Below are 22,272 nucleotides of genomic sequence, written 5' to 3' on the forward strand. Positions count from 1 at the left end.
GACCATGCTGGCTTGGTTCATTGTTCCTCTGTTAGTGAATTAATTAATAAAGTTTACTCTGTCTTTAAAAGGGGAGGGGGGAAGACTGATGATTAAGATGACCAGGGAAATAAATAAGGTGAGTGGGATATAAATATAGCCTGTATTACTAATGACCACCTGTGATGATTTATATTGCACTTTTGAAGCTTTGAAGCTTTATTTTATGGAAGCTCAAAGGATTACAAAATCTTGTGTTTGTTCCATGCTGTGATTGGCTGGCTCTAGTATCTGGCGACAAAAAAGGAGTCCAGTTTAGTTGCTGTTTGGCAATCTGAAGCGCCTCCAGCGAGGCCTGACCTTCCTATTCTCCCTCCCCTCTTTCTCATCTTTCTAACCCTCCCTTTATCAAAGCTCTCTCTCTGTGTCTGTGTGTTTGTGTGTGTCTCAGAGGCTGGAAAAAAGTCTGTCGAGTCAGCAGTTTTGGAGAGCTTTATATTTGAGCTGAGTTAGACTTGCTTGGTTAGGGTGTGTGCATGGGGGGGGTGGAGAGGAGAAGGAAGAGTGGCAAAGGTTGTGTGTGCCTCTGGATATAGGCTTCTGGCTCTTTCCATTAAAAAAAAAAGTGTCATTCCAGGGAGTCAGCATTTTTGGAGACTGTGAAATAAGGAAGCTTTTCTTTAACCCTTTATTTGGCCAGCTGCGCAAGTGTAAATACTGGTTTGTGGGCTTCGTTTTTCTACTTGTTTGTGTGTGTTCTCTCTCTCTCTCTCTCTCTCTCTCTCTCTCTCTCTCTCTCTTTCAATGTTTAATGAAAGTCTAGAAAAAGGGGGTGGCCCCGCTCACCCTCCAACCCACAGGCAACTTGTGTTCTCACGCTTGCAGAGAGCAGCGTTAGAACAGCCGTGACTTGATGGAGGGAACATGTAGGACAGTTTTGCTCACTGTTCGCTAACAAAAATCACATTTTGCCCATGGTGAGCACTCAAAACAGCAGAAACCCATCCCTACATTCTAGTGAGTAGGGATGTAAGAAGGCAATGTACTTCTGTTCCGCCTTGGATGCATTGCATGCTGCGCTGTTTCTGTTCCACTGCAATTTGGCTTCCAACAAGAACTGCATTATTCATCTTCTTTTCCGGATAGTGAATTAATTACATAATCAGTTACATTAATCCACACACAATGCAAATTGTGTGTGTGTGTGTGTGTGTGTGTGTGTGACAACAATTTATCAAACACGTTTCATTGGTGGACCGAAGAATGACAACACTGGCCACAGATAATATTTGTTGGATTGTTTAGCCTTCCAGACATGGGATGAATAAGGGAACACCAGTAATTTCTGCTCCCGTTTCCATTTTTGTTGATGTTCTCTGATATCCCTACTGGTGTGCATACCTACATTTTCAAACAGTAGTGTTCTGTTGTATTTGATTATCTTATTTTTTATGTGCACTTTTAAAATAGAAAGGGATATGAAAAGGCCCAAATGGTTTTTACCAAAATAGTATTTTAATTAGGGCTCATCCAGACTTGTGTTTCTCCTGAGCAAGATAGTTGCATTTGTTGCAGCTGGAAAAATTCACTTTTTGAGAAGAGTGTGTGTGTATTCCTACAATCCTAAGGATTCTAGGGCTGCAAGTTTGGTGGTAGAGAATCTGCCTTGCATGCAGAATGTCCCAAATTCAATCCCCGCTGAAATAGACTGGTGCCTGAAATCCTGGGGAGCTGCTGCCTGTCAGTGTAGACAGCACTGAGGTAGACAGACCCAGTGGTCTGACTTGGCATAAGGTACCTTCTTGTGTTCCTAAATCTGAGTTTCTTTTTTATTACTGAAACACATGTTGAGATTCCTGCATTGCAGGGCGTTGGACTAGGTGACCCTTGGTCCCTTCCAACTCTACAACTCTATGACTATAACTCTACAAATGCAATACAGTACTTACTGGTATATAAAGAAAATAGAATACTAACGCAAGAACAAACAATAGGGTAAAACACCAAACGTAACTGTTTTTGATTGCCAAATTTCCTGTCAACTTCCACCTGCAGTTTCCTTATAGTGAGACTTAAGGGGTTATCACTCTTTCTGCTCTTCTAAATGCTAGTCAAAATAGGAAGTGTTTGCTTTAACTAGTCTGATTTATGAAGGACATAGCTGCTAGACTAAAGTGGTGATATCTTAGCAACCTTCACTGGGGATCTTGTAAAATGCTTCCTTTCAGTTTGTGACCCGCACCATTATAAAGTGGGGGCTGTTTCGCCTTTTAAATTCACAGCATCAGCTCTTCAGGAGGCTCCTTTATGCTATTCTTTGATCAGTTTTATCCATTTGCAAATCTGGCCTGCAGTGATATTTGAAAGTACTTAACCCTCCAAAATGCAGGCTAATTCCTTATTTATTTTCCTTCATTGTGACGACACTGAAAACTTTTTTTATTTATTTCTGCAGCAAATAAGTAAAAGCAGCATTTTAAAAAATACAATGAACTTCTGTGAGGTGATAGGAAAGAATGGACACCTGAAGACGGTGTTAAATCACTACATTCTGCTTAGAGGGGCATTTTTTGCAGGCTTCCCCAACCTGGTGCCCACTAGATGTTGTTTGCCTACAGCTTCTATTATCCCTAATCACGGGCCGTTCTGGCTGGGGCTGATGGGAGTTGGGGTCCCACAACACCTGCAGGTCACCAGGAGAAGGCTGTTTTAAATCTCATGACTGTGGCTTTTGAAGACATGTTGGCCAATGTGTTGCTGCTTGTCCTTTCTCTCTGCCTCCACACTCCCACCTTTGGTAACTTAAGGGGTTTGTTTTAAAAAAACTGGAGTTTCTGCTGCCTCTAATTGCATGTCTTAATTTTGTGGTGAACAGCTTGTTTGGTGCTGACAGCCACATCAAAAGTAGATGATAAGCCCTCGGGGTTACTAACTTCGCATGTTATTGCTGGATGTAATTAACTTTTTTGAAAGCTCCAGCACAGTCAAGAAATGGGAAGATGTGGTTGCTGGTTGCCTATAGAGCAGTGTTCATCCTGAAATTGCCATGCATGGGGAAACATTTTCATAGGACAGCCCTGGTGTGGTGCAGCGGCTAAGAGCCAGCTGAGGTTAGTTCAACTCCTGACTCCATCAAGAGCTCACTTAAGTCTCCTTTACTGGATTTCCTGCTCCGTGTTCCTTCTGCATAAGGGCCTGTGCTGCAGGGTTGTTTTGAAAGATCACTGAGATAATCGAGCTGAAGTTTTTTTGACCTCTGGGTGTGGTGCTGAAAAGTCCTGTATAACTTCTGGGGGCCCATATGCACTGTGCATTTAAAGCAGGATCGAAACCCCTATACCCCTCACAGAAGTACAGTTTCCAGAGTGCGAATAGGAGTTTCTTAGAATCCACACGCTATTTGAGGACAATCCTTGTTCTTCTCCAGATTCAGATTCATCGTTTCCAAAATGGTCAAAGGCCTGGAAACGATGTCTTACGAGGAACGGCTTAGGGAGCTGGGTATGTTTAGCCTGGAGAAGAGAAGGTTAAGGGGTGATATGATAGCCATGTTCAAATATATAAAAGGATGTCATATAGAGGAGGGAGAAAGGTTGTTTTCTGCTGCTCCAGAGAAGCGGACATGGAGCAATGGATTCAAACTACAAGAAAGAAGATTCCACCTAAACATTAGAAAGAACTTCCTGACAGTAAGAGCTGTTCAGCAGTGGAATTTGCTACCAAGGAGTGTGGTGGAGTCTCCTTCTTTGGAGGTCTTTAAGCAGAGGCTTGACAGGCATATGTCAAGAATGCTTTGATGGTGTTTCCTGCTCGGCAGGGAGTTGGACTGGATGGCCCTTGTGGTCTCTTCCAACTCTACGATTCTATGATTCTAGGAGGGGGATCCAAGGCTCTCTCCAATGCTGCAGTCGCCAGGTTAGAAAGAGGCACTCACCAGTGGCGAGCTGGCAATTGCATCTGCGGACCTTAGCCTTGGTCTGTGCATAGAAATAACTCCACTGGTAGCCAATCTCTCTTGCAAACTTAGGGCACAATGCTGCTTTCCTATGTGTCGTAGCGCATAAGCACTGCTTGCTCAGCTTTCCCTCTTCAGTATTGAGCCAGCGGGGAGTGTCGGCCTGGCTTTCTGATATACACAGACCTCCCAGTCCTGTCTAGGAGTGCCAGAAAATTCCCCGCTCAAGTGGTGGTGGTGGTGGGGGAGTGCTCAGAGACCCTGCAGCAGTAAGCTGTCTTCAGTTGACGCCTTCACTAAAAAACCCCTTAGCCATTGGCCTAAAGCACAGCAGAGAAGTGGCAGGTGGTGATGTGGGTTTGTCTGCCTTCTGTTTGTCTAGTCGTGGAATTCAGCAGGTGGCTCTTAGGATCAGCTGTCTAGATAAAAGTCTTCCAGCCTGCAGCTCTTCTTGCCCTGGCACCACTGGTCTGTGGAGTTTGAGAGAGGAACTAGGTTACCAAACGCCTCCTGTCCTGGGGAGATCGTCTTGCTGATGCAAGGCTAGGCCCTCTGTTGCAGGGAGAGGGAGATCTCCCTGTAACTCTTTGGACCGTTTTCACCAGCAGGTAGCAGAATTCCTGAGTCGAAAGCAAAGGGTGACCAGCTCCTCCTCCTTTAAGAGATATTGTCGCTTTCTTTTTTCAACGTGGGGGAGGTTGATGGAAATCCCCAAACTTCACACTGAGCTAACCAGTTCTGGGCAGGTCTTCTATCTGATGCAATTCCTCGGGGGCTATTGTTCCAAGCGGCTCTTGCAAGAAGGGGAGGTTGAGAAAAGACAGCAGAGCCCAACTTGAAGTTTCCAGCAGCCTTTGCTCTCTAGGGTCTGGCGCTCTCCCCCCCCCCACCCCCTTCGTGTTTTCTTTCACTCTTGCTGCTTTGCCTTATTCTCCCCACCCCACCCCCAAACTGTGACATACAGCCTCTAGCAATGGCTGTCCTCCCAGGGAAGAGGTAACTGGGTGGGGCAGAATCCCCTTTGATGTGAGTGTTGGTTGTTTAAAAAAACAGCTGTTCCTTTCATTTTCCAGGACAGAGGAGTCAAAATCCCCCGGCAGTTGGGAAGAGGCCCCAGTTCCTTCATCCCGGTGGAAGAGGTAAGATGCACAGCTTGGAACTTCTTTTTCTCTCTCTGCCAGGCTAGGGAATCATCCTTACTAGAGAGCACCTTGCATTGATGGTGCTAGTTATTATTTTTGCATTTATGGGGATGGATGGGGGGCGGGGAGAGGATGCCTGGGTGCTGGGAAGGTTATCTCTAGCTGCATACACATTGTGCATTTAAAACACATGCATCCTCCCTACCTTGGGGCAGGAATCCTGGGAACCATAGTTAATTCCTTGCAGTGCTACAGTTCCCAGCACCCTTAACAAACAGGCTATGTACTTGAGGTCTCTCATATGCCAGCAAGCATTCAGCATCTAGTAGTCTTCAGGTGCTATAATATTAAAGAACTGAGTATCAATAAATAATAAATATTAGCAAAGGTGCAGTGTGCATGCTGGCTACAAGCAGGAGTGCTGTTATTCCGGGTTCCTGCTGTTCAGGGTTCCCACACTCAACATTCCGTGACTTAACATCCTCTATCTTCCTTGTGCCGTATGTAGGACTTTCCTTTGCTCTTTAATTGTCGTCACCATTTATTTATTTTTTAATTCTGTAAACCTCAGAGTGGTCCTGAGCATGGGAATACAGTAGCTCTCTCTTGTTAGTCAGTGCCCCTGTTCTTTGGTTTCGTTTTTCTCAGCACTCACTACCTCGGTTTGGCATTAGAGGAAGTAATACTTTGGAATGAGAGAATGTTTCAGCTAAAGGAACTGGAGCTGGGTTTTTTGGGGGGGGGTTGGTTGGTGGCAGAAACTTTAGTATTCCTTTCCATCCCCACCTCCCATCCATGTTAGGAAGGAACATGTGTGTTCAGTGCTATTTCTGTAGAAAAAGAGGTGCCGGAACTCACCATGACCACCTCTTAAAATGGCAGTGGTGCCCACCTGAGAGGTGCCAGAACTGAGGTCTGGCGAGTTCTGGCTGGAAAAAAAAGCCCTGGGTGCATTTCTGTGCACACAGTGAAGGAACAGATGTGTAAATTGCATGAACAGATCTAGAGAGGTCTGGCTGGGCCCCAACACTCTGGGTGGGTGGGATGAATTTCTTTTTGGGGGGGGAAAGAGGGGGCAGGAACCCCCCCCCCGTCTTGTAATCTCTACCTACCACTGTTCTGAGCACTACACACCACTGTGTACACACCACTGTCTCCAACTTCTGTTTTATCTATTTATTGAGATAATTATAGACCATGCTTCCATGAAAATTAATCAAGGCAGTGTTATGCTTAGAGAGTGTCGGACTAGGTCCTGGGAGACCAGGCCTCAAGTCCCCGCTCAGTGGGTGCTCCTGATGCTCACTGGGTGACCTTAGTCACTTGTCTCTGAGCCTGACTGCCCTCTACTGAAGTCTAGGGATCATGTTCCTTAAAGGAGGCTAGAAAAAGCCAGTCAAACTGCTTCATAAATTCCAATTCCCAGGGGGAAACTGTAGTAGCTAAAAACAGGTTTGTTGTTCCCTGGTACTGATAACATAAATAGTTTGTTGTTCTGCTGATAAGAAGCAAATGCCAGAACATCAATTATTTTATGAGTAGGAGCTGCAAGAAAATGTTGCAGTGAGGAGTGCTCTTCTTCAGAAGCCCTACCAGCCAGCCATGCCCTTTTTGAGAAAACTCCATTCTCCCCTGCCCCTAGGAGGCCAGGCACCCATGCACTTTTTGAGAACACTGTGTTCTGGTTTCCCCCCTACCAACCTTATTTCTGTGGCTGTTAAGCATGCTTGGCTGTCAGTGAGCTTTTTGGGAGGGTAAAGGGATCCACTTGAGCTTTTTATTCTTACAAATAAAAAATTATATTCCTGCAAATCTTGGCGCTCCCCTGGGTCTGCTAACGTCTCTCCCCTCCTCATGCATGGATAGTACTATTTTGCCTATATAAGGATTTGCATTAAGAACTAATTTGCTATTCGTATATAGGATATATGTTTTGTGTGTGTGTCAAAATACAGTGGTACCTTTGAAGTCGAATAATCCGTTCCGGAAGTCCGTTCGACTTCCAAAACGTTCAGAAACCAAGGCGTGGCTTCTGATTGGCTGCAGTAAGCTCCTGCAGCCAATCAGAAGCCACAGAAGTCACATCAGACGTTCGGGTTTCAAAGAACGTTCGCAAACCGGAACACTCACTTCTGGGTTTGCGGAGTTTGGGAGCAAAAATGTTTGACTCGCAAGGCTTTTGGGATCCAAGGTACAACTGTGTTGCTTCTGGGGTGCTGCTGCCTATTTCACTTGGTTGAAGGGAGGGAGGCTGCAAATGAAAATCAACCCCTCTCACCACCAGCACTGAAATAAAAATAAAAATCCTGTATTTCCCCCATGTTTTCCTTGCACCTTGAAGAAGGGTTGTCCCCTTCTGTGGTGGTTTGCTTGCCTAAAGCAACAGAGATGCTTTTACTTGTTTCTTTCCCTGACCACTGGCAGTCTTGCAAAACTGCTGGCCATGGGTTCAGAGGCATCTGAGGTGTTAATCCCTCCCCATCACCAGCCCCACCCCTTCCTGGTTTTGGGGGGACAGCCAGGCCTGCTAGCTTTCCAGCAGGGCAACACTTAACACGGAGTGCTATTTGCTTATTACCACAGCAAAGTCCTTGGCTGCCCCCACCCTTGTGCTTTTTTCCCCTCCTTCCTGTGATGGGAGTGACACATGTGTGAGCGTTGCCCTGTGATGTCGTCATCTCCTTATTTATCGAGTGACCTTCCCTCCCTGTGTATGCACAAACAACTTATCAAAAGACTGAGTGTCAGCTACCTCTCCCTGGCCACTGTTGCACCTATCAGGTGCCATCCTCACCCCTCCTTTCAAGGCGTGGGGTGGGGTGGGGTGGCGGGACCCTTCGGGCAGCATAAATCTGTTCAAATCCTTTGTGACTCTGCTCCTCCTACAGTTGCAGGCACACACCACATTCAAAGCAACCCCCTGAGTCCTGGGAACTGTAGTTTACCCCGGCAGAGCTGCAACTCCCACCACCCCAACAAACTATAGTCCCCAAGATTGTTGGAGGGGTGCTTTAAATATATGGTGTGTATGCAGCCTTTGGGTGTGGGGGGTTCCTTCTGGGCCGACAGATGCCCCCTTTCTCCTTTTCTCTCTGGCTGGGGAAATGATATGGGTTCTGTTCCTGGACAGCTCTGTGGTGCTGGCCACAAGGGCAGTGTCTGCTTCCAGAGACGTCACCGGGCAGGATTTTGATTCCAGCAACCAAATTTCCTTGCCAAGCGGGAGGGGCAAGGAGGTGTGTGATGGGCTGGGCTGTTGGTGGTGGTTGTTTTTTTGGCCTGGAATTTGAACAAACAACCCGATTGCATCAGATGGCTGAGCCCTTGAGCTGCTGTGGGAAACAGCTAAATTTTTCTCTCTCTCTCTTTCAAAGTTGTTTGCTCAATAAACTTTGAAAAGTGCAATGTCGAGTTGGCCAGAAAGTCTGCCAGGCTTTGCTCTGCTCTCTCTGTAAAGGAGAGGATTCCTTTAGGTAAAACTGTGACAACTGAATGGATTTATTGCAGGCTTCCTGTGACTTTACTAGGGGCAGATCCGCCTCATATGTTTGAAGCACATCCAGTGCATGTTTAAAGCACATTGGTTTATTTCTTTAATAGTTTAAATCAGGCATCCCCAAACTGTGGCCCTCCAGATGTTTTGGCCTATAACTCCCATGATTCCTAGCTAACAGGACCAGTGGTCGGAGAAGGTGGGAATTGTAGTCCAAAACATCTGGAGGGCCGGAGTTTGGGGATGCCTGGTTTAAATCATGTCTTTCTCCCAAGTTGGGATTCAAGGCGGCTTACAACATTTAAAAAACGCATAAAATACAGAGCAATAAACAAGTGACTTCCCCTAAATAATTCTGGGACGTATAGTTTGTTAAGGATGCTGTGAATTGTAGCTCTGTGAAAGGGGTGCTGCAGTTCCCAGAGTTCTAGTCAGGGGTAGGGAGTCATGTCCTTTAAAGGTATGGTTTGGATCTGCCCATAGAGATGGTAATCTACTTGGACAGGGTTGTTTTGGTAACATTGTGTATTTGACATTGTGTATTTGAAGTACTTTTAGCAGCTCAAAAAACTGTACTGTATAGGCACTCAGGGCCAAGACCAGACTTTCAGTATTTTGCAGGAGGGTTTCAAGCGCATACAGTACTGGGAAATCTAGGTATGCACGGTTAAAGTGAATTAAAGCACTTTGTCACCCTAGCACAACAAATTCACTTTTCATAAAGGATTGTACTTTTTGTGATTAGGGAAGAAATGGGGAAACACACTGTGAAAACTAGTGGAGCTCTTCACCATATAACCTGCCTGCAAATAAATGTGAACAAATGCCCCGTTAAAGACCGGGTGCAATCTAAGTTCTGCGTATACTTTTTGCAAGCTAATAGGCACAAATGCTCAATAAAGGAGGCTCCCCTGGACAACCCATTACATTTCTGCCTCTCTTTTTCTTTAACCTGTTGTAGATCCTACAAGAAGGAGCAGAGAGTGCCCAGCGGCGCCTCTTCATTGAGGCCTTTGTTTCCACAGGCAGGGTGGATAACATTACCATGGTGATGGGGCTGCATCCTGAGTACCTGACAAGCTTCTGGAAAACTCAGTACCTCCTGCTACGGATGGATGGGCCTTTGCCATATCACAAGCGCCATTACATTGCCATCATGGTAAGTGACTGAGGAGAAGCGGGAACCTGGGTCAGCAGGTGTAGACTTTAAAGAACACCTCATTTAAAAATGTTTTTTCTTCTTCTTCTTCTTCTTCTTCTTCTTCTTCTTCTTCTTCTTCTTCTTCTTCTTCTTCTTCTTCTTCTTCTTCTTCTATTCCCTAGCTATCCTTGCACCTGTTTAGATTCTGCATTTTGAATTATGACTGAATTACCTCAGAGTTGTTTCTAATCCTTCCAGTGGCCATAGCATTGCCCTGGCCTAGGCAGCTACTCACCAACAACACCCACAAAATGGCAGTTTTTTTGTTTTTTAAGTGGAGTGGCTGTTTCTATCACTGTTTCACTTTGTATTTTTATTTATTTGAGCAACCTACATGCTGCTTATATTTAAACAAAACTCTGAGCAGTTTATGGCATAGATTAAAATGTCTTAAATACACAGCAAATACAAAAAGTGCCCAGATCATTTCTACATTCCCTAAAACACGGCTAAGCATCGAAATAAATCCTGTTTAGTATCAAAATAATAAGTCCTCTGAATCCTCTTTAGTATCAAAATAAACATTACACCGTAGAATAAGCTACAAAAATGTGTGGAAGATAAAAGGTAAAGGTAAAGGGACCCCTGACCATTAGGTCCAGTCGTGACCGACTCTGGGGTTGTGGCGCTCATCTCGCATTATTGGCCGAGGGAGCCGGCATACAGCTTCCAGGTCATGTGGCCAGCATGACAAAGCCGCTTCTGGCAAACCAGAGCAGCACATGGAAACACGGTTTACCTTCCCGCTGTAGTGGTACCTATTTATCTACTTGCACTTTGACGTGCTTTCAAACTGCTAGGTTGGCAGGAGCTGGGACCAAGCAACGGGAACGCACCCCGTCGCAGGGATTCGAACCGCCGACCTTCTGATTGGCAAGCTCTAGGCTCTGTGGTTTAACCCACAGCACCACATAGAAAACAGCTAAACAAAATAGCATCTGAACATCAGAAAGTAAGGTATTATAAATGAGAATCAAATAAAAGTTATAAATGTAACATTTTTAAAAGTAATGTGATTGGCAGTTAGGCAAAAGAAAAGACTTCCCTCGCAAGACCTAGAATTTTAGAGGCCCCATCTGCACTGCACATTTAAAGCAGTATCATATCTCTTTAAACAGTCATTGTCCCCCCCCCGTCCGTCCGTCCGTCCGTCCGTCTGGCCAAGAATCCTGGGAACTGTAGTTAGCAAAGGGTGCTGAGTTAGGCCACCTAGACCTACAATTCCCATAATTCTCTAGGAAGAAGAATGAATTGTTAAGCCACTTGGGAAATAATATTACTGTGAGAGGGACAGAGCTTGCCTAACAGCACTCTAGTTCTCGGGATTCTTTGGGGGAAGCCATAACAAAGTGGTAATAATCGTGCTTCAGTTGGTGCGGATGTGGCCCTATAGCCGTAGGGATGCATTCAATGTTGGTCTTACTCAAAGAAGATCCATTGAAATTGAGGTACATGACTAACTTGGGTCCACCTCAGTGGCACCTCTGCTCAGTGGCAGAATGTGTACTTGTCATGCAGAAGGCCAGGTCCCCAGTTACCTTCCTGGCACCTCCACATTTGGCCAGGAAAGATGCCTGTCTGAACCTGTGTGGAGCCACTGTCCATCGGTGTAGACCAGCTTCCCTCAGGCTATTGTCCTCCAGATGATGCTGGACTACAACTCCCATCATCCCTGACCATTGGCCACTCTGGCTGGAGCTGGCTAGGAACCCAGCAATCTAGAAGGCACCAAGCTGGAGAGAGCATAGAGGGCCGATGATATTGGCAGTAGAAAACTGCTTCCTGTGTATCCCTTGTTTTTAGAAATTAAGCACTGCCCAGTGGGAAGCTTTCTCCCAAATCTAGGTCCCGTGTTGCTAATGTGGTCATGTTCTCTGATCCCTGGCATTTCTTTATGAGTTACTCCTCTTACTAAGTTACCCCATTTTTTCTCAGGCTGCTGCAAGACATCAGTGTTCCTATCTGGTTGGCTTCCACATGGGGGAGTTCCTGCAGGTGGGTGGGGACCCAGAGTGGCTGCGAGGCTTGCAGTATGCCCCACAGAAACTGAGGAACCTCAACGAAATCAACAAGATCCTGGCCCACCGGCCCTGGTTGATTACCAAGGAACACATTGAGGTGAGTAACTGAGCGTGGAAGGAAGGAATTGGGAGTTGTGCGAACATCCATTGAGAACTCCACAGGGGAAAGTGTATTGATTCATAAGGCCATTGCTTTTAAAAAAAAAACAAAAAAAAAAACCTCCCCCATTTTCTTGTTAATGGCAGGCCACAGGGCAAGACAACCTGCCTGTCAATCACATGACATCAGATGGGGGGCAGGTAGGTTGCCCCGCCCACCTGTTGAAACCCATTGCCCTGCTGTTTGGGAAGCGCAGCGCAGCCTTGCCAGCCTTATGGACAGCAGAGTTCTAAGCAAAATATTATTCATTTCCCATTTAAAGATGAGCAGTTCTTCTTTTGATGCATGGAGCTAAATGTGGTGGTGCTTGCTTTAAACAGGTGCTCCTGAAGACAGGCGACAACAGTTGGTCTCTGGCAGAACTCATCCAGGCTCTGGTGCTCCTCACACATTACCACTCGCTTGCATCCTTCGTCTTTGGCTGCGGCATCAATCTGGAGATTGACCAGGAAGGAGGCCACGTCTTTCGGCCACCCTCGCCACGCAGTTGTGATAGCAGTCCGGCCTCGGAGGATGGAGTGAACAGTTCCAGTGTGAGTGGCAGTGAGGGGAGGGGGTTCCATATTTCTCAATGCATTGAGGGCCCTTAAAGCCCAGTAGAAAACAGCACCAAAAACTGGCAGGGTCCATTCTTGGAGAGTATTGGGAGTGCTGTGATTTCCACGTTATATATCTGCTTACCTGAAAGCCTCCTTTGTCCTGCTTTTCAGCCTGAAATGCTTCCAGAATGGCTTATGAAACTTTAGAGATTTATTTTAGGAAGCTTATACTCTTAAGCAGTGCTTTTTTCTTTAAAAATGTTTAGAGACACTCTCATTTTCCTAATCATATTTAAATACTGCCCCTCAATGAGGCCAAACTTAGATTCACAAAATATTTAGGGGTATGCTTACCCCTGCATCCCCCCCCCCCCGAAAAAAGCAATGCTCTTAAGTAAAGAGCATTGGCCCATATAGCTCAGTGTTGTCTACACACTGGCGGCAGCTCTCCAAGGCTCTCCAAGGTTTCAGGAGGGGGACATTCCCACCCCCAACTGGAGATGCTGGGGATTGAACCAGAGACCCCTCTGCATGCAAAGCAGGTGCTGTACCACTGAGCTATGGCCGTTCCCCAATTAAGCACTTTAGAAATTTATAAACCAAATGTGCCCCTCTCCAGCCGTCATTCCGAGGACTGACTGGTTTCTGTCCCAATGTTCTCAGGGCTCAGATGCTATGGAGGAGGTGGAAGTGCTGATGGAGAGAATGAAGCTTCTGCAAGAGTGCCAGCTGGAAGAGGAGGCAGTCACCCAGGAGGAGATGGAGACCCGCTTCGAGATGGAAAAGAGAGAGAGTCTGCTTGTTACTCCCTCGGGTAAGACAGGCAAGTTCTCAGATGGGACCCAGGCCATTTGAGTGGAGAGTTTCCTAGTGCTACGGCCTGCTAGACTTGGAAAAGATTTGAGGGGGGGATCTCCCAGTGACTGTGCTGTCAACAACCAAAAACAGACTGTGCAAAGGGAAGTAGAGACTCTTGCACTGGAACTTAGTGCAACAAGGTAATCCCGCTCACACAGCCACAGTTCCCAGAGTGGTTTAACAATCAATCCCTCTTCCTAGGGAAATCTGGGAATTGTAGCTCTCTGCAGGGAATAGGGATCTCCTAACAACTCTCAGCACCCCTAAACAAACTACAGCTTGGTATGGTACGATGCTGCTTTACGTGTATAGTACAGATGTGTTCTGCATTTAGCCACTGAAGCTGGAAAAAGGAGAGCAAGTTCTCTTTGTGAGGGAAGGATTATACACATGCAAGATGGAAACTATCGTGCCATTCCTGTCCTCTCTTGGCAAAATAAATACTGTGATAAAGCATAATTCTAGGCGCCAAACTCCCTTTATTTTTCTAGGGTGTATATTAGGACACAATTGTATTCTAGTTGAACAGCTTAGTTGCACATAGCACCTGCTCTGGTTTAAGAGAAAGCACTGTCCAGAGGGAGGTGTTTTTGATGCTCTCACATTAATCTTTCTTGGGGTTTTATTCCCACTAGACATTGCTGAACACTCCCTGCCCCCCAATGTGATGTGCTTTGTGGAGGACCCAGAATTTGGATACAAGGATTTCACCAGGAGAGGAGAACAAACGCCCCCGACTTTCCGAGCTCAGGTACCTTGTCTGCATGCATCCACAATCCCTGCTGTGTGTGAAGGTTCCTAGTCTCTCCCAACCCCCCTCCTTCTTCCAAATTCTTCCAAAACACACTGCCAGTTCTGTCCTTTGATAGCAATCCAGCAGATTGGTAATATGCAATATTTGCCAGTGCGGTGTATCAGTAAAAGTGCTGGGCTGTGACCTTGGAGGCCAGAGTTCAAATCTTATAGATAGATTAACTTAGTACCTGTGCATCCTACAATACTATATTGTTCTACTTTAAGTAGCTGAGTGCAGGGCAAGATCTGTCCAACTGGCAAACCACTTAAGAGCATCAGTAGGCTTTGTGGCACAGAGGCTGTTTGGTGGTGGCCACCGACTTGAATGGCTTTAAAAGAGCATAAGTCACATTCCATGGCAGCCAAGGCTATAAGCAGCTACTAACCACATTGACTATGCTTTACCTCCATTGTCAGAGGCATCATCCCTCTGACTACCAATTGCTGGAAATCGCAGGTGGGCAGGGTGCTGTTGCGCTCAAGTCAAGGCATCTGCTTGGCCACTGTGAGAACAGGATGTTGAGCTGGATGGGCCATGGGCTTGATCTAACAGGCTCACCTTATGTCTCATTATCTACACAGGATTACACCTGGGAGGACCATGGCTACTCACTCATCAATCGCCTATATCCTGATGTGGGGCAATTGCTGGATGAAAAATTTCAGGTGGTCTACAACCTGACATATAACACCATAGCCATGCACAGTGGTGTGGACACATCCATGCTCCGGAGGGCCATCTGGAATTATGTGCACTGTGTCTTCGGCATTCGGTAAGACTTTGGTTTCTCCCTTCCCCTCCTCTCCCCTCCCCGCTGCATTGTGTGTCATCAAGGCTAACCTGAGACCTTTCCAGACCTTTACATTACCTAATGATTACTTCTAAGAAAGGAAAGCATTGGATCAAGTTGCTTGTAGCACCAAACCATAGCCTGGCATGGCACTTTGTGGGTGAGTCTTGTACTCATGTGCGCCATCTATCCTTCATGCATTTTGCTTAATTAGTTGCTTACCCGTTTGGGAAACTACAAATGTCTGAAAAGTGGGATTAGAAATTGTAAGAAACTTTGCAGGTAAACCCTAGTTTGTTGGTTCATGTCAACTAACAATCAATGGCAAACTATGGTTTGCCTCAAATCAAGGAGGACACGTAGGCGAGAGGAGGAAGCACACAAGCCCAAAGCTTAGTCATGTGATGCTAAACCATAGCCTGGTTCACAAGAAATCTGCTGAGATTCATCGTCCTTCTCAGACTGGTTGCTTTGTTTAGTATAGGGCTGAAGGAGGAGATTGACAGTTTTGTGTGTTTTGGCTGGATTGATTTCTGTGACTAGCCTTGCACGGATCTCGCCAAACAGGTGTGACTCAAGGGAGTTGAGTCACCTAATTCATAGAGAGGTCGGATGTTAGGCACGTTTGTGGGATGTGGGAGGATTAGTCCTGTCATATCCTCGGCTGGATCTGCCATGTGAACGGAACAGCTTCCCTAGAGCAGGGGTAGCTAACCTTTTTCTACCGCTGGTTTCTCTTTCTGCCCACCCTCTTTCCCTTCTTCGCCACCCCCTATGAAATTAGGCAGGGGCTCACCCCCTGACTTAAACAAAGAGGGAAGGGGCAGTTGTGCTGTTGGTTGGTGTGTGGCTAAAGAAGTCATTTCTCTGAGAAGCGCCATAGCTCAGGGGTACAGGGCATGTGCTTGCATGCAGAATTTCACTGGCTCAGTCTCTGGTGCTTCCAGTTTAAACGTACCTTAATTAGCAGAGCCAGGAAAGGGCTCCTTTGCAGAAGACGCCAGGGAGTTGCTGCCAGTCAAAATGGACTCTACTGTTGGAAGATGGACAAAGAAAGAGAATCTCTACACACAGTGCATGCTTAGACTGTGGAATTCAATCCCCCAGGAAGTAGTGATGGCCAACAACTTGGATGGTTTTCAAAGAGGATTAGATGTACTTTGTGGCTATGTTCTGCTACCAACGCCAGAGGCCTTGGAATACCAGTTGTTGGAAATTGCGGAGGGAGTTGCTTTTGCACTCAGGCCTGGCATGGAGGCTTCCCCTAGGCATCTGCTTGATTGCTGTGAGAATAGGATGCTGCCCTGCTCGGGTTGCTGGCCCGACCCATCGGGGCTCTTCTCGCATTCTTAATGTTCTGACTCGATAGAAGGCAGCCCCATAACGTTCACATCTTTGCGCTTCCCCCCCCCCCCAGGTACGATGACTATGATTACAGGGAGGTGAACCAGCTCTTGGAGCGCAGCTTGAAAATCTACATCAAAACCGTGGCCTGCTATCCAGAGAAAGCCACCAAGCGCATGTACACTCACTTCTGGAGGCATTTCAAACATTCTGAAAAGGTAAAGCCACATGATGTTTCCTTGGGGGGGTGAGGGAGAGGAGAAGGGAGGACTGTTTTTCTCTCACCCTTTCTGGGGTCTCAAGGGACTGGTCTGAGTTTCTCACGGCTGAGAGAATGATAGCAGGGACGGGGAAGCAGAGGATACAACACACACCCTGTGATGACGTGTGACAGCAATTTCCATCATCACTGGCCATTGGCTGCCCTGGCTGGGCTGATGAGGTTTGGGTCCAGTCCAACAACACTGGGAGGGTCCCAATACAGTGGTACCTCAGGTTATGTACTGATCCGTTCTGGGGTGCCGTTCGTAACCCGAAAAGTACGTAACCCGAACGGCCGCGATAGCGCACTTCTGCGCATGCGCGAACTGCGCAAAACGCTTCTGCGCATGCATGCACGGTGAACCCAGAAGTAAACGCTTCCAGGTCCGCCGCGTATGTAACCTGAAGCGTACGCAACCCGAAACGTACATAACCCGAGGTATGACTAACTACCATAGCTGATTTATTTTCATTTCCTGTTTGAATTTCACCTCTCCTTCCATGAAATAAATGGGCCTAAGTTAGTAATGCATACATTCAGTGAGTCAGGACTAGTATTGGATATAGCCTATACTTTTATACTTTTCTCATAAGAGCTTTTGTCTCCGAAATTGATTGGATATATATATATCTGCTGCTCTCCTAATCAATGCTGAGCTCTGAGCAAAGGCTCCATTGGGTGTCACCATTTAAATTTCCCACAATGCCCCAGGGAAAGGCCAGGGTATTATAACTGGGGGAAAGGAGCACCAGTTGCCAAGGAAACAAAATTAAAAAGGAGGGCTCAGGGCGCAGGCAGGCATCAGCGGTAGTCCCTGCTGGGCCTTGGCATGTTTACTCTGTTCTCTGACCCCTTTCCATTCTGACCTATCCCTTCTCACTTTCCAGGTGCATATCAACCTGCTTCTGCTGGAGGCCCGCATGCAGGCTGCCCTGCTGTATGCATTGCGTGCCATCACCCGCTACATGACCTGACGGGACTCTGCTCCCCTTTGCCGTCCCTAAGGGGGGCAGGCCAGCTGTTTAGGGGAGCCTCCCCCTCCCCACACAAAGGCGTGTTTCTGGACTACGTTGCGAAAGACACTTCTGTCACCTTGCTCCCCCTGTGACTTTTGGGAGAGCTGTGTGTGGCGTTTTTGACACTGTTCTGAGCATCTCCTGCCAAGCGACCGGCCAAGGAGGGCGGTGCAGGAGACCAAACTGTACACGTGGGGTGAAAACCAACTTTGCCTAACCCCGGCTTTCTCGGCTGAGACTTGGGAGCCGTCCCCCTCCTGCTGTGTGGCTTGTTGGCTCTGCCACCAGCAGGGAAGAGAGGTGGTCATGTTTGGATGGCCAGGCTTCCGGCCTCCATCTTGGAAGGCTCGTTTTGCCAATGCCCTTTTGTTGGCCTGTTATGTGTTGAAATTGGTGGTGGCTTCCTGTTGTGGCTGCTCTCAGATACCTCCCCCTACACACCCACCCCTACCCAGTAGGTGATTAGTGCAATGAATGTTGGATCTCGTGGCCATGTCCTTTGCAACGACAACGCTGCTGGACCAGCTGAGGCAAAGACTTGATTAACCAAAGAGATCTCTCTGCCGCAATGTCGGGCTTTCCTTTCTCTACCTGCTGCAGGACTTTGAATGTAGGACTGTGAATGTTCGAGGAGGTCACGCTTTGGAAGGTGGGGGGGTGGTGGTGGTGAGCCCTGAGAATAATATGAAACAAGCAGTTTCCCCACTGCAATTTTGGTGACTACACTACGTTTCTTAGTTTCCTGCCTGAGATCACTGCACTCCATATGGCGACTGGCTTCAAAGAGGGTCACACGGGGCAAAAGAATACCAGGTTGTGATTAAGTTTGGCCAGATTTTTCTTTTTCTTTTCACCTTGTCAAAGTGGGCAAAATGCAAGGTTCTCTCTTGGCCAGGGATGGAGAGATCTCTCAGCTGAGGAAACCAGTTTTGGAATATACAGATTCTCAAGGACCAGATCCAGAACAGAAGGCTGCTGCATCTGTGAAAATCGGAGTATAGATAGGGATGTCCAACTGTGCTTGCCTCCCTTTAAAAAGCATCATCTCCCAACTCGTGTGTGCGTGCATGCGTGCATTTAGGCTGTCTCACAGATCCCAGAACTTGGGTGTTTAGCATTTATGGAGCTGTTATTTTCTCAGCCTCCTGGCCCTGCCCACAAGTTCCTCTATGTTTTGATTAGGAAACATTGGGCCCGCCTAGATGACCCAGAGTTGGGGGCTGAACAGACATTTTCAAAAGAGGTTGGCCTGATCTGTTCGTGCAATAGAATAAAGTGGTAACACTTGCCATGCAATGCTCTGCACTAGTTTAGATTGCAGGCGAGAGGTGCCATTTTTAAATGCTCTCCTACAGTAAATAAATGGATGTCCCTGTAGGTAAAGAGCTAGCATGAAAAAAATGTGATTCTTCTCTGGCTGCTGAAGTGGTGTGCTCCATTCTCCCACCTCATTCTCTTGCGTGTATAGCGCAGACAGACCCTCACCTGTTGCCAAAACAGTCTCCAGAAATGTGAACATGTGGAAGTATTTAAAGAGCACTGACCACTGGAGAGTGGAGAGCATTTAAACATCATGCCTTAATGTTACATTGTGCGCTTTTCATCTCTATCTCAAGTTAGGAGGGTCCCCCCTTGCCAAGAAAGACTCCATTCAGGCCCTATGCTCCACACACACACACACACACACACACACACACACACACACACACACACACACACAATGTTCTTCATGTGTATCTGCCCTAACCGATTTCCCTGGTCAGAAAGTAGATCACTAAACTGTGAAAAAGCAAACCTTAAAGATAACTTTTCAAACAACAACACACCCTTGTTGGGTTTCTTAAGCTACTTTTCTCTTTCCCCCCCCCCAAACTGCTAACCCATTAGTGGGTGTAGTTTTTTTTTACACTTCAAGAAGGAACTAAGTGTCCATAATTTCAAAAAGTTTTAATACCTAAAGGTGGTGTAGATGCATATCAAGTTCTGGCGCTTTCTCCTTTCATATTCACAATCTTGAATTTTTACCTCTTGGATTGTTGCCATGAAACTGCGTGTACCAAACCCCTGGAGTATGCCCGCAAGATTGTTTTGGTTGTTCTGTGTATATGTGCTGCCCCCCTCTTTTAAACTTTAGTCATGAACAGCCTGTGTTGGCTTGACTGGTAAGAAGAACAGGATTGTAGGGAGCATTCCTGAAATATATGAAAGACTGGCATGGGCAGAAGTTGCTCAAGCTAGCCTAGTGTTCCCCAACCTGTTGCCTTTCAGATTATTTTGCGGTACAATTCCCATCAGCCTCGGCCAACCAAGCTGTGCAGACTAGGGTTGATGGGAGTTGTAGCGCAGAGCATTTGGAGGACACCAGGAAGGATGAGATAGGCGGGTGGGTGGGGGTGCTGACTGAAAGCTAGTGCTGCCTCTTTGACTTTGCCTCCCAGGCCTGATTTGCTCAGGTCAGAGAGAGCCTGTATTACCTCTGAGTTGGTTATGCTGTAAATATGCCCTAGGAGCTCCCTGTGATGAGTCCAGACTTCGGAAGTATATGCTACAAGCCTTAAGACAGGGGATGGGGAACCTGCACCCCTCTGTATGTTGCTGGACTCCCAACTCCCATCAGCCGCCAGCCAACATGGCCAATATTCAGGAATGATGAGATTTGTAGTCTGGCAACACCTGGAAGGCCACAGGTCCCCCAGTTCCTGCCCTAGGAAAAGTAAATATATCACAGAGCTGGCATAGGCGGGGAAGCTAAAACAGTATTTCGGCCTTTGTTGGTCAAAGATATGGTACACAGGATTCATTTGCTGGGGCCTACCTCATATGACTGGCTTTACAGCACACAAATTGGTATTTTAAGATAGCCAACATGGTGCCCTACAGACATTGTTGACCATTGGCCATGTTGGCTGGGGCCGATGGGTGTTGTAGTCCATAGCTTCTGGAAGGCAGCACATTGGCTGCCCCATGGCTTCCCAGTCCATCCGTGTCCCGTCCCCCCCAATGCAGTAGATATGGTACAGAGCCTTGGGTTTCTCAAATTTCCCCTGGTTGTGTAGAGTTCAGAATGGTGTTGGCGTTTATATGCTGACTTTCAAAGCAGGGTGATTAACATGTGGCCGTCCACACACTCTTGGACTTTAACTCCTATCATTCCTGGCCCTTTGGCCATGTTGGCTGGGGGCTGATGGGAATTGGGTCTTAGCGACATCTGGAGGGCCACTGGTTAGCCACCCTTTTGTAAATTCTCAAGATACTAGTGATCATGGCTTTCCAGACTGACTCTGTAGATGCCTTGAGAGACTGGAAAAGATATTCTTTCTTCTAACTGAAACACATTGCTCCCTGGGTGGAAAAACAAAAAGGCTGGGGTTTATGTTTGGCTGCTTAGTTAACTCTGCTTCAAGACACTGTACGGTCACTGTGTGTTTAACATTCATACACTTCCTGCACTGCAAAGCAAGACTTGTGGTGGTGTTTGTAGGCGGAGGGTGGGGCCTTGACTCTGCAAGGACTTAAACCTCTAGGCCGCACTCTGCAAGGACTCAAGGTTAAGTCATCCCCCCTCGCTTTTCACAGGGGAAATACATTTGAAGTGGCTTCACCAGAGTAGCCTGCTGCTCAGCTTCCCTGGAGAAACAAAGCCCCCATAAAGCATAATGGGTCGTTTTCTTTGCCCATGGCAGTATTGCACATTAAGGCAGCAAATGCACTGTGAAATTCAAAGGCTAGCTTGGCCCGTGACTAAACTGAGCTGAGCAGGCCTCGACTCTTTATTCAAGCTGGTTTTGATCTTTTCCTCACTTCCTCCTGCCCTCCCCCCCTTCTTCCCAAGCCGGCTTTTTGAGCTGATTTAGATACTCACCACTTGTTCTTAAGAAGCGAAAAACCTGGTCCTGTCCGTATCCAAATGCAGTTCTGTTGATTGATTATCATGTGTCCCGTTTCAGGTGGGTCTTTCTTAGGAAAGTGCTGTCTGTTTCCACCTTGAGAGGTGCAGTGTGGGGCGGGGGAGCAGAGGGTCCCACAGCCTGCGGAGAGAGCAGGCTGTGTCTGTGACTTTAGCCTGAACGTGCCACTGCCTTTCACATTTCTCCCAGTCTCTGTGCAATGACCATTCTCAAATCTCATGCCATCAAGTATACTTTAAAAAAAACAACCAATCCATGCACACCATCATTCTCCCTTCCCCCCCTCCCTCCCTCTCCCCCTTCCCCACCCCTCCAGCAATACAGGCTTGGATGCCTCTGGAACCTGGATGGGACCTCTGCTCCGTATAAGTTATGTTGTGGTATGTGTGTTTTTTAAAAAATGTATTTACTCTTGACTGTACCAGTGTTGTGACTTTGCTACCAGTTCTTGTTTGTTTTTTTGAGAAATAAAGTTGCCTTTTGGTTTTTCCAAACATCTGTCTGGTTTGTTTTTAAACTCGAGTTCTTGCCTACATCAATGAAGCCAGGGGTTGCCAACCGTCTTCGAGCCTGTGGACACATTTGCAAAAGAAAGTGCTTCTCCGTGCAACACATAGTTAAACTATGGAACTCGCTTCCACAGGAGACAGTGATGACTGCCAATTTGGATGGCTTTAAAAAAGCGATTAGACAAATTCACAGAGGAGAGGGCTATTAGCCTGAACGGCTGTGCTCTGATGCCACAGGTGGAATCAGCAATGCTTCTGAATACCAGGTGCTGACAACCACAGGAAGGAAGAGTGCTCTT

General features: G+C 46.9%; 1 protein-coding gene across 4 annotated transcripts in view; it reads left to right on the forward strand.

Annotated features, from left to right (window-relative positions):
- The window catches only part of SESN2 (sestrin 2), a 60,973-nt gene extending 39,015 nt beyond the window's left edge, over positions 1-21,958 (forward strand). For all 4 annotated transcript variants that reach the window (XM_060275768.1, XM_035117536.2, XM_035117535.2 and 1 more), the window contains 9 exons: positions 5,008-5,073; positions 9,531-9,728; positions 11,706-11,888; positions 12,272-12,484; positions 13,154-13,304; positions 13,984-14,099; positions 14,726-14,916; positions 16,352-16,496; positions 17,428-21,958. In XM_060275768.1, the coding sequence (XP_060131751.1) occupies positions 5,008-5,073; positions 9,531-9,728; positions 11,706-11,888; positions 12,272-12,484; positions 13,154-13,304; positions 13,984-14,099; positions 14,726-14,916; positions 16,352-16,496; positions 17,428-17,514 (1,350 nt within the window). In that variant the 3' untranslated portion in view covers positions 17,515-21,958. The remainder of the gene's footprint in view (positions 1-5,007; positions 5,074-9,530; positions 9,729-11,705; positions 11,889-12,271; positions 12,485-13,153; positions 13,305-13,983; positions 14,100-14,725; positions 14,917-16,351; positions 16,497-17,427) is intronic.
- The last annotated feature ends 314 nt before the right edge of the window (positions 21,959-22,272 follow it).

This window comes from Zootoca vivipara, chromosome 6 (genome assembly GCF_963506605.1).
Source record: "Zootoca vivipara chromosome 6, rZooViv1.1, whole genome shotgun sequence".
NCBI lineage: Eukaryota > Metazoa > Chordata > Lepidosauria > Squamata > Lacertidae > Zootoca > Zootoca vivipara.